Source organism: Microcebus murinus, chromosome 12 (genome assembly GCF_040939455.1).
Source record: "Microcebus murinus isolate Inina chromosome 12, M.murinus_Inina_mat1.0, whole genome shotgun sequence".
Taxonomy (NCBI): domain Eukaryota; kingdom Metazoa; phylum Chordata; class Mammalia; order Primates; family Cheirogaleidae; genus Microcebus; species Microcebus murinus.
The window spans coordinates 56,512,858-56,528,320 of NC_134115.1; the positions used below are offsets into that span (position 1 = coordinate 56,512,858).

Genomic DNA, 15,463 nt, shown 5'->3' on the forward strand with positions numbered 1-15,463 from the left:
CTGGAGGAAAACAAGCTGCAGGTGAGGGACAAAGGTGGACAGTGACTAGGTAAGAGGTACAGCACTAGTCCAAATGGAAGTGGTGAATTGGCAAGGATATATGATCCTGAAACCCCAATTTGCTGATGAATTAGATGTGAGAGAGGAACCAAGAAGCGCTCCAATTTGTTTAGCCTGAGCAGCTCTGGGAGAGATGGTGCCATCTCTTAACATGGTAACACTGGAGGAGAGGCAGACTTGGAGGAGGAAATCAAGAATATGCATGCTTGCTGAGAATGATCCACAGGCAGTGCTTCTCAAACATTAACATGCACATGAATCACCCACAGTCTTGTGTTAGTGCAGATCCTGATCCAGGAAGATCTGAGACCCTACATTTCTAACAAGCTCCCAGGTGAGGCTGATGCTACTGGTCAGCAGACCTCACTGAGTAGGTCACTAAAAATCAAGAGATAAGGGGAAAAGAGGATAACTGAAAAATAAACATTCCTATTAAATAGAGGGGAAGTGAAATCCAGAGCACATATGGAGGGATTAGCCTAGAACAGTTCTCACATTGGTCTGCAGCATGAGAACAACATGGAAACTTGTTAGAAAAGCAAATTCTTGGCATCCCAGATCTTCTGAATCAGAAACCCTGGGAGTAGAGCCCAACAATCTATATTTCAGCAAACCTATCAGATAATTCTGATGCATGCTACAGTTTGAGAACCAGAGACCTAGAGTAATGGGACTTCATTCACCAAGTGGACAGAAGGATGCTGTGGTAAATTAACATTATAATTCTTTTCCCAATATTTACACCTTTTACAATGTAACTTTGCAACTCCTCCCACAACAGGGGAGTCTGATTTCCCTGCCCTTTAATCTGGGCTGGACTAAAGACTTTGCTATTGGCAATAGAATATAGCAGTGAGGGTTTCTCAATTCTGAGCCTAGGTTTCAAGAGACCTTGTATTCTTCTGCTCCTTCTGTCTCTCGGATCCCTGAATATACCAAGAAAAGCAGCTCGGGCTAATGCACTGGAAGATGAGAAACAACAAAGAGCACGGCAATCCCAGCTGAGGCCATCTTAAAGCAGCAGACTTGCCAGTTAACTGAAGACACAGGACAGTGACAGTCAAGACCAACGAAGCAGACAGTCTCTAATAACTAATATGATAAGAGGTATTATGTGTGGTACACAGGCAGGATTTGTGTTTGTTTGAGCCTGGTGTTGCAGACCTGCAGTCAGTCTCTATACTTGTAACTGGGTGGTAAAAGAAGAGTGGGGGGGAGAGGCTTAAGGAGGTAAAGGCATGAAAGACCTGTTATACCAAATACAGTGAGTAAGAACCCTAGAAAAACTTGCCTGTTACTGTTGTATATCATATGAAGGTGAGGCTGGTTGACTGTTTTTATGGTGACAATTTACTTCAGGAACGCTTAGCAGGATGCATGTAGGCACAACTTAAAGAGTTGGCGTCATCCAGATTGAGGTCATGCCAGGTAAAGTGTTAGCAAACTACAGCTTGCACACCAAATCTGGTGCATGACTTTTCTACAGGCCACAAGCTAAATATTAAAGTTTAAAAAGTGTTGTAGAAAAAAACAAATATATAACACAGACTGCACATAACCCACAAAGTCTAAAGTATTTACTTTCTGGTCCTTTAGAGGAAAAGTTTGCCAACCCCTAAACTAGGTGAATGAGAAAAAAGGACAAGAGAGTTGAAAGGTGTTACAAAGAGTGATTTAAACATTGTCCAGGAAATCATAGCTGGACATGATGGGACGTGAACAAGGGTGATTGACAGAGTGAAGTCAAAAGATTTTACTTCCCTAGTTCTATATTCTAAAAACCGTATTAGATACCCCTGCAGGCAGCCTAACCTGCTCAACCCAGAGCAACAGTTCCTAATATAATGATCACATGAAGGAATAGTGAGCAAGCATGAAAGGCTGAGTTACATTTCCTGAGGTTAAAAAAAAAAAATCCATGGACAATGAATTCAGATGAACAAGTTAAAATATACATTAGGCTAAAAGTTTATATAGTGGAGCTTTTTGAAAGCAGAAAGCTAGTCTTGGCCAATTTCTGAAATATCCAGGACCTATTTATTGATTCATCCAGTGTTTTAAGGACCTCTATGTGAAACAGTAAAAAGGATATGGCAGTACACCTACATACATATAGTTGTCGCAGAACTTTCAGACTAGTGGAAATAAGGCAGTTAGTAATCAATTACCAATTGTCACAAGTGCTCTGGAGTCTGGGGTTGTTCAAAGAGCAAGTAATTAAGGAGAAATAATAGGGTAGCAGGTGACAACACACTTTTAACAGAAACCTAGTTTACCCAAGGTGGAGCTGTTTGTTTCCAGAAGAAGAAAAATGTGAAAAACGCCACATTCTGATGCAGTAGGGAATGGCACCTCCATAGCCCTCCCATGAATGAGGCGAGAGAAATGCTGAAGATGGGCCAGAGCCTTATTAGGTAGACTTGTAAACCAATTCACATTATTGAATTTTTTGTTTGTCTGATTTTAATACCCTCAGAAAAGTGGGAAGCTATTGAAGGATTTAAGTAGGGGAATAAAGTGAAAAAATGTTTTTAAAAGATCTTTTGAATACTGCATCAAGAATGGATGAGGGAAAAGGAGTGGAATGCAGGCAGACCCATTATGGTAGTATAGGTGAGATGTCCTGGCTGCCTAGACTGGATGGTATAAACACAATAGAAATACTAGAAAAATATTTAATGACCAGTATTTGGTTGCATAGGAGAACTGAAAGACAGGACTTGATTTTGGGCCTGAACATGAGTGATGGTACCATGCATTGTGTTTTCATTAAATGTTTAACAGAAAACATGATGTAAAATATACAATGTGGAATAAAACAGCATTCTTTAGTTTTTAATACTTAATTAAGAAAAATATTATAACCATAAAGTAATTTCATATATTCAATTTGTATTTCTTGATCAATCTATATAGTCTTCCCACAATTTCTCAATGTCTGAGCTTACTAAAAATTGCTAACATCAATTTTAGATTCTTATAATTTTAAACCAATTTTTTACTGTGCTTAGGATAAACAAATTCTAAACATGGCCTACAAAGCTTGTTCCTATACTCTGTCCTTTGGCTAACCTTGCCCTTTTTGTTCTTGAAATATGCTAGGCTCCCCTTCTGCCTTTGGATCTTTGCATATATTTTCCTTTGCTAATAGCAACTCTACCCCTAGTTAATATCCACTTGTTTTCCAGATTCCAATTCAACTATTAGTTCCACCTGAGATTAGGCTCCCATTATATACTCTTATAATTATAGTTTCTCTTCAGAGAATTTGTTTGTAATGTTATATTTATATAGATATTATCCATCTTAAGTAATCTGTAAGCCCCATGAGAGCAGAGAGCATATCTGCATTGCTCTGTCACTAAAACCTAGTACAGAGCTGCCATATAGCAGGCATTCTAATTTCCAATCAATGAATGAATGTGGTAACAAGGCAAACTGAAGGCTGAATTGAGATTTAACTCAAGCTCTGTTGTTTACTAGCAATCCTAAATCAGCCTAGATGTAATTTTATCATCTCTTTACACAGAGAAGAACTACCAAGGTAAAAGAGGTATGGCAAGGGTATTTTGTGTTTTTAGTAACTAAATGCTACTTAATAGCATTTTGCTTAAGACAAAATCAGATTAAATAACTAAAATAATCATGAAAACTGAAGTATTTGTAAATCCAGATGACCTGAAATTTAGTATTTATAACAAAATTATACCCTTAGCTATTTTCAAGATTCTGGTTCTACTACAATCTTTTTTAAAAGCAATGCTGCATAGGAAAATTTCTGATTCTTATTTTAAAGTGTTACTGTTTTATTTTGTCTTTTGTTGAATACACATTTGTTTTACTGGCACTCCAGATAAACAAGTATATAAAGGAAATAGTAAACTTTTCTTTTGGCAGAAGTCAAGATAAACTGCAGATTAAAATGCCTCAATTTAACCTGAAGAAATGGTTTTGAATCATACAAATTTTTAAGAAGAAAAATAAAGACTGTCCAAAGGGATTCTCCTAGCTTATAACACATTTCCAGAATAACTCTCAAAAAAAAAAAAAATTCAAAAATACTCATTACCTTAAAAATATGTCAATACCATATGGCTTTATGAAATAACTTCTAAAATTTATACTTTATTTAAAAAGGATCCCAAGTTTTAAATAAACTGCTAGCAATATCATTTTCTTCACTTCAAAGTGCATATCTCTGAGGGTGGGACATACATACTTTTTGAACAAATAATGATTCTTATAAAGTAACACACAAAAAAAATCACTTAAACGGGAATAGAGTTTTCACCAAAAGACATCTTTAAATAGACTGAAGTAGAGGACACTGTTCCTTTTTTTCCTTTGTATACCAACAGAATTCTCAACGAGTTGCTTTGGCAGTTTTAAGACATCAGTTTCTACCAAGAGACACTGACATTAATGATGTCCGTGGAGATGGCAATTGCCTTGATGGCTCAGTTTGAATAGAGACATTACTGGCCTGGTTCTCCAAATTAGAGGCAAAGGTGCTCTCTTTTCTTACATCAAGAGTTTGTTCAACTGAAGCTGTTGGGGATGGAATATTATCTACAGTTTTGTTGGCATTATTATTCAAGTTGTTAGTAAGTGTGGTAACATCACACTCCTTGTCCAGACCACCAAATTCACCTTCTATTGTAACTACATCTTTAGTTTCAAATGGTTCCAAGGAAGGAGCCAAAAACTCATTTTGTAGAGGGTCTTGAGGCCCATTATTGTCACATTTTGCATCTTCTTTTACTTCAGAATCCTTATCACTATCACTGTCGATGGTAATTACAACTGGAGAACGTGAACTATTGTCTCCATGGTGTTTCTTATGCTTCTTCTTGTGTTTCTTCTTTTTCTTTTTATGATGTTTGGTTGTATCAGTAGCTTTTCCTTCGTAAACTATCTCTACACTCAGGCTCCGGGCCCTTTTTCTCCTCTTGTGTTTTGTCTCTCTATCTGATGATCGGCTGTCTGAAAAGCTGTCACTCTCATTTTTGTAGTTTCCATCCAATTTTGAGGAATATTTCTGGTAATGACCATCCTTTACTTTAGAAGCAAATTCATGAGATGGTTGAGCCACTTCATTAGCACCCTCCAAATGCCGTGTTTTGTATTTTCGTTTCCCTCCAGGTTTTTCATTTCTCATCCGCTCAGGCCCTGTAGATGCAGTCCTTGATCTGTTACTAGACAGGCTCCTTGATCTATGCCTTTCATAGTAGTAGTATTTCCTTTCGCTGTGATTGTTTTTTTTCCTAGCATTTGTTCTTTCAGAAAAAGACTGAATTCTAAATTCTGGACTTGAAGATTGTCTGGAATAATGAGCTCTGGACAGAGTCCTCCTCCTGTAAGATGATTCGTACCCATCCCTGTCCTTGTTTCTACTATAATAAGTATACTCCCACTTGTATCTGCTTCCATAATTATTTCTTAAATAGTAACGATCTCTATTTCTGCTCCGTGATCTTCTTTTACCATGATCACTACTACGAGACCTTGATCTGCTTGTGCTTTCACTACTTAGAGACAGAGTTTGGCTTCGTCTTGACCAACTGCTATCTCTAGTTCTTGACCTCTTTTTGTCTCTTCTTCCTCTAGGTCTACTTTCCCTGCTTCTGGATCTTTTGCTTTTCATTCTTTTCTTACCATGATGCTTTCTATGATTCTTATCATATCCGCTTCTACTCTGGGAACGTGAATCTGAACTTCTTGATCTTCCCCTCTTCCTGTGTCTATAGTTGTATGGAGAATATACTCTGTCTCCTCTCAAAGATGAGCTCAGGTCTCTGGGAGATGACAATGATGTAGATCGTTTCTCTTCCTTCTTGGATTTGATTCTTGTACCAGAATCACAATGACCTTTATTTATTTGCTCATCTTTTCCAAGGACAGAGCGTGGAGATGAACATCTACTAACATCACTATCACCAGAACTGTAAGACTGGTCTTGTTCTTGTGTCTTCACTGTCTCCATTTTCTCATAAGTACCTAACTCCTCAGAATCTGAGGACAGTTCAACAAGTTCTGGGGTCCTCTCAGCTAGTGGTTTAACAAACCCAACAATTACACAATTATCTGAAGAAGAATCACTGTCATTATTCAAGTCCTCATTGGTTTGTACTCCTTGTATCTGAGACGTGGTTGCCCCTGTGACCAGTTCTTCATCTGAACTGTCAGAAGTATTTAAAAGGGAAGACATAGCAACATGTACCTGCTCTGAGCTTGAGTAAGATGGTCCCGGTGTTTCATCATCCCATGGTGCCTGACTAACAGTGGCTACATTAATATCTAGCTCTTGAGTCTCAGCCTCATCTGGAGATATTGTTATGACTGAAGAATCAGAATGGCTGCCTTCTTCATATGAAGGAGCAGGGCAATCATAATTAGCATGCTGGTCAAAGGCTGCCATGTTAAAAGGAGATCGAGCAAAACTGATAAATTCATGTATAAAATGTTCGGTTCGATTAAGTAAAAATGGTCTTAAATCAGACACAAATGCCTGGCTTTCCAAATCATAGCGAGTAACATTACTCATGATGATGTGCTGGACGATGTTCACTAAAGATCCATGAGCTCCAAAAAGAACTGTAAGTTCACGTTTTAACCAGGGGACTAATCTGTGAAGGCAAGCTGGGTTTCTACGGAAAAATTCAGCTGAAATATCCCTATAGCGGCCACCATCTTCAATATTTCTAACTCGAGCACCAGCACGATAGAGAGTTCGTCTAAAATTAATAATGTCTTGTTCTTGAATTTTCCGCAAAGATCTTTCATCTGCAGTAGTTGGCCTCCTTATTGCAACCTGCCTCATAAACTGAGGAATTTCAACATCTCTAGATCTTGTTGAAATGCCTAACCCTTCAAATAAAACTCCACTATCTGGTGGAGTTGTTGTTCTTCTATTTATGGTACTATTAGGTGAATAAACAGAAGTATTCCGTTCCCTTGTCATAGTTGTACGGTAGCGAAATCCTCGACCATCAGGGATGGCAAAAGAACCATTATAGGAAGGCCTTAGGACATATTCCTTGAAGTCATCTTCTGCCCTCACAGAATGGAAAATAGAATCAAAGGGCTGTTTACATAGTGGACATTCAGCTTTGTTTTTTGACCACTCCTGTACACAGCGAAAACAGAACTTATGTAAACAGCGATCTAAGTAAGACACATTATCAAATCTATCCAAGCATATAGGACACTTAGAATCAGGAGATGCATCAGCTGGTACCGTCTGTTGTAATTTGCTAGTGCCAGCTTTAGGTGAAAAGTTGTCCATTTTAAATTCCTTAGCGGCTGATGCCATTATCTGTAAAAGGGAAAGAAATATATCAGTAACCTGATAAAAGATACCAGATGTCTAAATCATCTGAACAAAAATGCAAATAAAGACCTGGAAACATTCTTTGGTGAAAATATTTGAGCAGTTCATTACTTTTGTAACAGTATAAAGGGACAGGATAGCACACTAATGTGGTGCTTAAAACACAAGCTCTAAAGTCAGACTTCCTGGGATTGAATTGTATGTAATTCCACTACTGTAGCTATGGACCAGTAAGTATTATCTCTGTGCTATAATTTGATCTGTAGGTCAATGATAATACAACCTGCCTCCCAAGTTTATGACGATGTAAAAAGCCCTTAAAGAAGTGCCTGGTTGGCCAGGCGCGGTGGCTCACGCCTGTAATCCTAGCACTCTGGGAGGCCGAGGCGTGCGGATTGCTCAAGGTCAGGAGTTCAAAACCAGCCTGAGCAAGAGTGAGACCTCGTCTCTACTATAAATAAAAAAGAAATTAATTGGCCAACTAATATACATAGAAAAAATTAGCCGGGCATGGTGGTGCATGCCTGTAGTCCCAGCTACTCGGGAGGCTGAGGCAAGAGGATCACTTGAGCCCAGGAGTTTGAGGTTGCTGTGAGCTAGGCTGACGCCATGGCACTCACTCTAGCCTGGGCAACAAAGTGAGACTCTGTCTCAAAAAAAAAAAAGTGCCTGGTACATACTTAGGGGCTCAAGTATTACATAACATTCTATTAGTCTTTTTCACCTGCACTCGAAAGTTTATAGCAGCACAATTCACAATCGCAAAGCTGTGGAAACAACCCAAGTGCCCATCAATTCATGAGTGGATTAATAAAATGTGGTATATGTATACCATGGAATACTACTCAGCTTTAAGAAACAATGGTGATATAGCACCTCTTGTATATTACTGGATAGAGCTGGAACCCATTCTACTAAGTGAAATATCTCAAGAATGGAAAAATAAGCACCACATGTACTCACCAGCAAATTGGTATTAACGGATCAACACCTAAGTGGTCATATAGGAGTAACATTTATTGGGTGTTGGGAGGGTGGCAGGAAAGGAGGGGATGGATATATACAACCACGAGTAAGAGGTGCAATGTTTGGGGGATGGACATGCTTGAAGCTCTTACTGGGGGGGGCCACGGGCAATATATGTAACCTTAACACTTGTACCCCCATAATGTGCTAAATTAAAAAAAAAACAACAAAACATCCTATTAGTCTTTTTAACTTAAATTTACCTTAATTGAGAAATATGTGACATATACAAAAAACTACAAAGAAAACAAAGTACCCATGTACCTACCACTCAGATTTTTTTTTGAAACAGAGTCTCACTTTGTTGCCCAGGCTAGAGTGAGTACCGTGGCATCAGCCTAGCTCACAGCAACCTCAAACTCCTGAGCTCCAGCAATCCTTCTGCCTCAGCCTCCTGAGTAGCTGGGTCTACAGGCATGCATCACCATCCCGGCTAATTTTATATGTATATTAGTTGGCCAATTAATTTCTTTCTATTTTTATAGTAGAGATGGGGTCTTGCTCTTGCTCAGGCTGGTTTCAAACTCCTGACCTAGAGCAATCCGCCTACCTCGGCCTCTCAGAGTGCTAGGACTACAGGCGTGAGCCACTACGCCCGGCCTACCACTCAGATTTAATAACTAATATTTCCTCATAGTTATTCTAGACTTTTAAAAATGTCTCTTAACTTCCCGTTACAAAAAGGGAAAATAACTCTCTATAAAACAAAAACACCATAGTCCTCAGTTGTTGTTTTTATGTATAGTTTTATACCTTTCAAACACATACATTGCTAACAATATAAACTGATTTATGTGATAATATTGTATATGTACTTTTCTGAAAGGGCTTCAGTGAGATATAATTTACATTCCAAAAAGTTCACCTGTTTAAACCAATTCTACAGTGAAAAATCTTCACTAAAAAAAGAATCTTTGACCAGGCACAGTGGCTCACGCCTGTAAACCTAGCACTCTGGGAGGCCAAGGCAGGCAGATCATTTGAGCTCAGGAGTTCAAGACCAGCCTGAGCAAGAGCAAAACCCCATCCCTACTAAAAATAGAAAGAAATTAACTAGCCAACTAAACATATATATAGAAAAAATTAGCCAGGCATGGTGGTGCATGCCTGTAATCCCAGCTACTCAGGAGGCTGAGGCAGAAGGATCGCTTGAGCTCAGGAGTTTGAGGTGGTTGTGAGCTAGGCTGATGCCATGGCATGCCACTCTAGCCCAGGCATGGCACTCTAGCCCAGGCAACACAGTGAGACTCTGTCTCAACAACAACAAAAAAGAATCTTTTAATGAAGATTAAATAATAAATGTAAAAGCACTCAAGGGCAGTGGCTGGCTCATAAGTAACTGTTGAGTAAATTTTAGCTGCTATAACACATTATCATCATCATTATTACTACTACACTATTATACCTAGTTAATCACTGATTCCTTTCAGCATCCCTAAGACGCCTTCCTTATCTTTTTTATTTAATCCAACATTCAAGCCATAAAGTATCTTGAAATCGTGTTTTTGGTTCCCTTCCCTTCCCCATTTATATATATATATATATATATACATATATATATATATATTATTAGTCGGCCAATTAATTTCTTTCTATATATAGTAGAGATGGGGTCTTGCTCTTGCTCAGGCTGGTTTCGAACTGACCTCGAGCAATCCGCCCGCCTCGGCCTCCCAGAGTGCTAGGATTACAGGCGTGAGCCACCCTGCACCCAGCCATGTAAACTGTATCTTAACGAAGCTATTTAAAAATACAAATCAAGACATAAAAACTGGGATGGAGGCTGGGCGCAGTGGCTCACGCCTGTAATCTTAGCACTCTGAGAGGCTGAAGCAGGAGGATCCCTTGAGGTCAGGAGTTTAAGAGCAAGACCCCATCCCTACTAAAAATAGAAAAAAAATTAGCCAGTCAACTAAAAATAGAAACAAAAAATTAGCCAGGCATGGTGACTCACGCCTGTAGTCCTAGTTACTCAGGAGGCTGAGGCAGGAGGTTGCTGTGAGCTAGGCTGACACCATAGCACCCTAGCCCAGGCAATAGAGTGAAACTGTTTTAAAAAAGAAAAAAAAAAGACAGACTGGCAGATTTGCAAGAAAGGTTCTGGATTCAGATAGCAAAAGTGGACCTGATAGTAAACACAGTGCTTCAGGTTCCAGAAGAAGTAAAGGTTTCTCTACCCTAGCACTCTAGGAATTAGGACTATAAATTAATTTTCCCATAGAGATGATTAATCTGTCTTCTGATCCTACTTCCTAAACTGCCACCCAAATCTTAAAGTTTATAACATCTTTAGAATAAACTGATTAAGTCCAACCTTCCCTTTCCCTAATCTTCAAATCTGCTGGGTTTAAGGATAAGAATCCTTCTTGTCACAATTTGGGGGAATTTCAGACAATCAAGCACACATATCTAGAAAAAATTGATGCGGGAGATAAAGATGAGGAGGCTGGAATCAAAGGTCACAGACTGGACATTTGAAATACTGCACAATGATATAAACAAAGTAGGACTGCTTTATTGAATTATATTTTTTATAAAATCAGACTTCCTATGAAAGTCATCTTCTATGGCATTCACTGCACATAAAATTTAATCATCTGATTACATTTAGGGGAATGCTGCGAATCCTAATGCACAGCCAAGGTCTAATGCAAATCACTTACTATCTATGCAACCTGGAGGAAGTTATTTCTCAGAATCTCAAATTTTTCTCAATTCTAAAATGAAGTAAAGGGATATATTCCACGTAAATCCTCAGCACTGTCCTTGATGCACTGTAAGAACAACACTGTTCTATTATAGTGAAAATGAAGATAATTTTGGTAGTTCATCACCCATAACTGATTTATAAAGGCCCAAAAAATAGTGTATAACTACTAAATAATTATCATACCTAATTATTATACTTAATGTATGTAAGTAAAGTGGCTAAAAAGAGGTCATAAGTGTATGAACTAGAAAGATATTCCAAGTATTAATCTAGGCCCCACCTCTTGTCACCGTAAAGAAATCGCCAAACCCTTCCAAAGTTTAATCGCCAATTCCAAGAGAGGATACAAAAGTTATAGGATCTGTTGACCAGATCCTATCAAATTTAATTCCAATCCAACAATAAAAGAACTGCTTGGGAACCATTAGCCTTTGAAGCCACTCGTTCCAGAAAAAGATGATTATTTTCGGCTTGCTATATAACTGTGCATTTCATGGACTAAAAAAACCAAAACCACCTCACCATTATTAGCAGAAATTTAGGATAGCTGTTTCTTTTTCTTTTGTTTTTTTTTGAGACAGAGTCTCACTTTGTTGCCCAGGCTAGAGTGAGTGCCATGGAGTCAGCCTAGCTCACAGCAACCTCAAACTCCTGGGCTCAAGCGATTCTGCTGCCTCAGCCTCCTGAGTAGCTGGAACTACAGGCATGCACCACCATGCCCGGCTAATTTTTTGTATATATATATTTTAGTTGGTCGATTAACTTCTTTCTATTTATAGTAGAGACGGGTCTCGCTCAGGCTGGTTTCGAACTCCTGACCTCGAGCAATCCGCCTGCCTCGGCCTCCCAGAGTGCTAGAATTATAGGCGTGAGCCACCATGCCCGGCCTAGGATAGCTGTTTCTTTATTCATCTTAAATCTTGAAAATTCAATATCAAAAGGCTATTTCGGGTCAGGCATGGTGGCTCACACCTGTAATCCCAGCACTCTGGGAGGCCAAGGTGGGAGGATCACTTGAGATCATGAGTTTGAGACCAGTCTGAGCAAGAGCTAGACTCAGTCTCTACTAAAAAAAAAAAAAAAAAAAAATAGAAAGAAATTAGCTGGACAACTGCCAATATATATAGAAAAAATTAGCTAGGCATGGTGGCAGATGCCTGTAGTCCCAGCTACTCAGAAGGCGGAGGCAAGATTGCTGAAACCCAGGAGTTTGAGGTTGCTGTGAGCTAGGCTGACGCCACGGCACTCTAGCCCAGGCAACAGAGTGAGACTCTTGTCTCAAAAAAAAAAAAAAGCTATTTCATTTTCATTTTAAATTACTATATTCTTCAGCTCAGCACTGCCCCCTTCCAGTCTTTGAACCAGTAGCCCAAGTGGAAGAGCTGTGTTAACTGGATGGATGAAAAAGTCACAGGCAGGCAAGCCAAAGTGTGTGACACAGACCAGACAACTCCAGCAGTCAGGGTGATAGTCGCTTCCTTTGGCTGAGTACTGCCATCGGCCAGAATCAAAGATAAGCACCGTGTGCATTACATAACCACAACGAACGAAAATATTATTACTCCCATTTTACAGAAAGGTTCAGGGGCTTAGAAGACGTAGCCAAGGTCATACATCCTGTCAGTGACGACGCCACGATTCAGACCCAGAGGTTTTCTGCTTGTTTTTTCCAGAGACCCAGCTCTTTCCAGTACACAGCTAGGCTCGCGCCCCTCCGGAGCGCTCCTTGGAAATGAAACCCTCACCCGCCCACCGGCACAAATCCACAGGTGCGCCTCAGGAGCCGCCTGCCGGGATACGGCCCAGCACGCCAAGGCCCGAACCGCTTCTCAGGCCGAGACCGCAGCCCCGTCGCCCCCGGTCCTCGACCCAGGCTGGAGGGTCGGCCCGCTCAATCCTTCCGACCCCAGTGCCCCATTGTTCCGGATCTCACTTACCTCGGAAGACGCTGGCGCAGGCCCTGCTGGAGCGCTCGTAGCAAGCTCCCGCCGGCCCAAAAAGCTAGGTCGGTGGCGGCAGGATCCGCGAAGGCGTACCCGGCGACTTCTCCGCCTACCCTCAGAAGCGGGAGCAGGCGGGGGCGCTTCGCCCTCCTCGCGAGACAGCAAAGACCCCAGCGGCTGCTTCGACCCCTGTGACGTAAAGCGCGCGTCACCAATGGCAGCTTGGGGGCGTGGCAGAGCGAAACCCCACCCACCCACCTCCCGGTGCGTCAAAACACAACACCCGCCTTTGTAACGCATGCGCCATAAACGGGCGCCCGCACTGGGGGCGGGGCCCAGCGCGCTCAGGCAGAGACCAATCCCTTCCCCCACCACTCTTTGCTCGGAATGAGGGTAATGTGACCCTAGGGGCAGAAACAACTACCACCACCGTTTTATTAATCGCCGGGGGTTACAGAGACACTAGCTTAACGTTCGCTCTTCTATCACCCGAAAAACACAATAACTAGCTCATTTAAACCTCACCAAACTCTAAAAGTTACTAAAATTATCTCTGGTGTATAGACAACGTATGTGCTACAGGGAGTCTCACCTTCGGTTGCATGGCTGGAAGTAACAGGGATTCGAAAGGGATCCAACACCAGAGGCCAAACAATATCCTACAAAGTCTTCAGAGAGAGATCCACTCCATTCTGGGGAGAAAGAGGATGATCTAATAGAACATGTTTTGGTCTGGGCTTACTCAAACATACATGGTTCTTCTGTTTTTCCCCTTCCTTCTCCCCAAAATCTGGATTAAAATCCTCAAATAATACATGAAATGTATAGAGAAAGAACGTCAGCCTAAAACCGTCCGTTGCCAGACTCTACCACTCAGGCCTCAAACGTGAGCGCAGCAGACATTCCAGAACTGAACTTGGTGCGCTCGCGTACCAACTGCCGCCGTACTTCGGGCTATTCCACCCTTGCTGCGCTCTAAGCTCAGAACCGACTGGTACATTATGGCGGGTAACGTGTGCCACGTATTTCTTCTTAGAAGGATCATTCACACCAACAAACTACTGCGTTCTCAAAAGCTATACGTTTCTTGAAGAACGACTTAATTAACAAGGATTCCCACAATCATGTCACTATTATAAAAAAAATAGTGGGTGATATTCCTGTTTATGCCAAAGATGAACATACAAACGTCTAGCTATGTTATGTGGGAACAAATGCGGGCGGCAAACGACAATTCCTCAAGCGTTAGACGCCGGCCATAAGGTTTAAAACGTGGATTATTTTTCAAGTAAACTTTTAAATGCACACGACAGCACATAATCCTGCATTACTATTGCACTACAACTGGAAAGAAAGCCAGTGGAACAGGCACGCCTATCTCTCTAGGCGGGAAAAGGGAAAAAAACCCCAACTTTTAACGTATTTTCCCGTTTACTTCACCCCCTCCCTAAAAGGCGGGCTAGGCCCCCAAACACGTGACCCCGCCCCAACTCCGGGCGGAAGAGGCGGGCCAGACCGCTGAGACGCGCTCCTTGAAGCGAGTGGGCGGGCCTGCCCGCCAGGCTGAAAGATGGCTACGGCTGCCCGGCAGCCGCCGCCTGGGAGGTTACTCTAGGGCCCGCAGCTCCCGCCCGTTTCCCCGGACCGCCGCCACACGCTCCTTACCATGAAGCCAGTGAGCCGCCGCACCCTGGACTGGATCTATTCAGTGGTAGGTCCCGGGTCTAGCGGAGCTCGGGTGTCGGCTGTCTGGGCTCGCAGGCGGAAAGGCCCTCTTTCTTCAGCGCCGAGAAACTCCAAAATCCATTCCTAATTTAAGCATTTCAACCTCTCACCTCGACTCCGCCTCTTCCTGGAGGATACGATCTTCCGCTTCTTACGTAAGGGTTTCTGGGTGTATCCGCCTCTGGAAACTCATTTGTTCGAATTTGTCACTATAAATCCCACTTCAGCAATGGTACACAGTAACCTGACAGGGACGAGAGGAAGTACCAGCCACACTACAGTAATTTTTTTGCTTTTACTTCCCTCTTAGCGTTCTTTTTTTTTTTCAGTTGCTGCTTGCGATCGTTTTACTCTCTTGGGGATACGTCATCTATGCATCAACAGTTGCTGCAAGACGACTGCTAAGGAAGGAATACCCAGACAAAATCTTTGGAATGAATGAAAATTTGTAACAACTATGGATTTAATTCTAAAATACAGTTCATTTTCTCATGCTTATCTAACACATATGTAGATTTATAAATAAAATTCATAATACAAATTTTCCAGTTTTATTTCTGCATAGTCTTTTATAATAAGGAGTAAAATGAAAAGTTTTCAAATACTTAGAGATTTTAGTCTTTTACATTCTCATATGACAAAATTAAAAGCAACCTAGATTTGACAGCT

The 15,463-nt window shown here is 41.2% G+C and overlaps 2 protein-coding genes across 2 annotated transcripts; one reads left to right on the forward strand and one right to left on the reverse strand.

Annotated features, from left to right (window-relative positions):
- Positions 1–2,869: 2,869 nt before the first annotated feature.
- Positions 2,870–14,874, reverse strand: TOPORS (TOP1 binding arginine/serine rich protein, E3 ubiquitin ligase). Its single transcript, XM_012764404.3, has 4 exons — positions 14,735–14,874; positions 13,662–13,761; positions 13,064–13,258; positions 2,870–7,375 (listed from the first exon to the last, which is right to left on the reverse strand). The coding sequence occupies exons 2-4, from the start codon at positions 13,671–13,673 to the stop codon at positions 4,454–4,456; spliced, it is 3,129 nt and encodes a 1,042-aa protein (XP_012619858.1). The 5' UTR covers positions 13,674–13,761; positions 14,735–14,874; the 3' UTR covers positions 2,870–4,453.
- Positions 14,631–15,335, forward strand: TZMP1 (transition zone microprotein 1). The gene is made up of 2 exons (XM_076008795.1): positions 14,631–14,780; positions 15,124–15,335. The coding sequence occupies exons 1-2, from the start codon at positions 14,736–14,738 to the stop codon at positions 15,244–15,246; spliced, it is 168 nt and encodes a 55-aa protein (XP_075864910.1). The 5' UTR covers positions 14,631–14,735; the 3' UTR covers positions 15,247–15,335.
- The last annotated feature ends 128 nt before the right edge of the window (positions 15,336–15,463 follow it).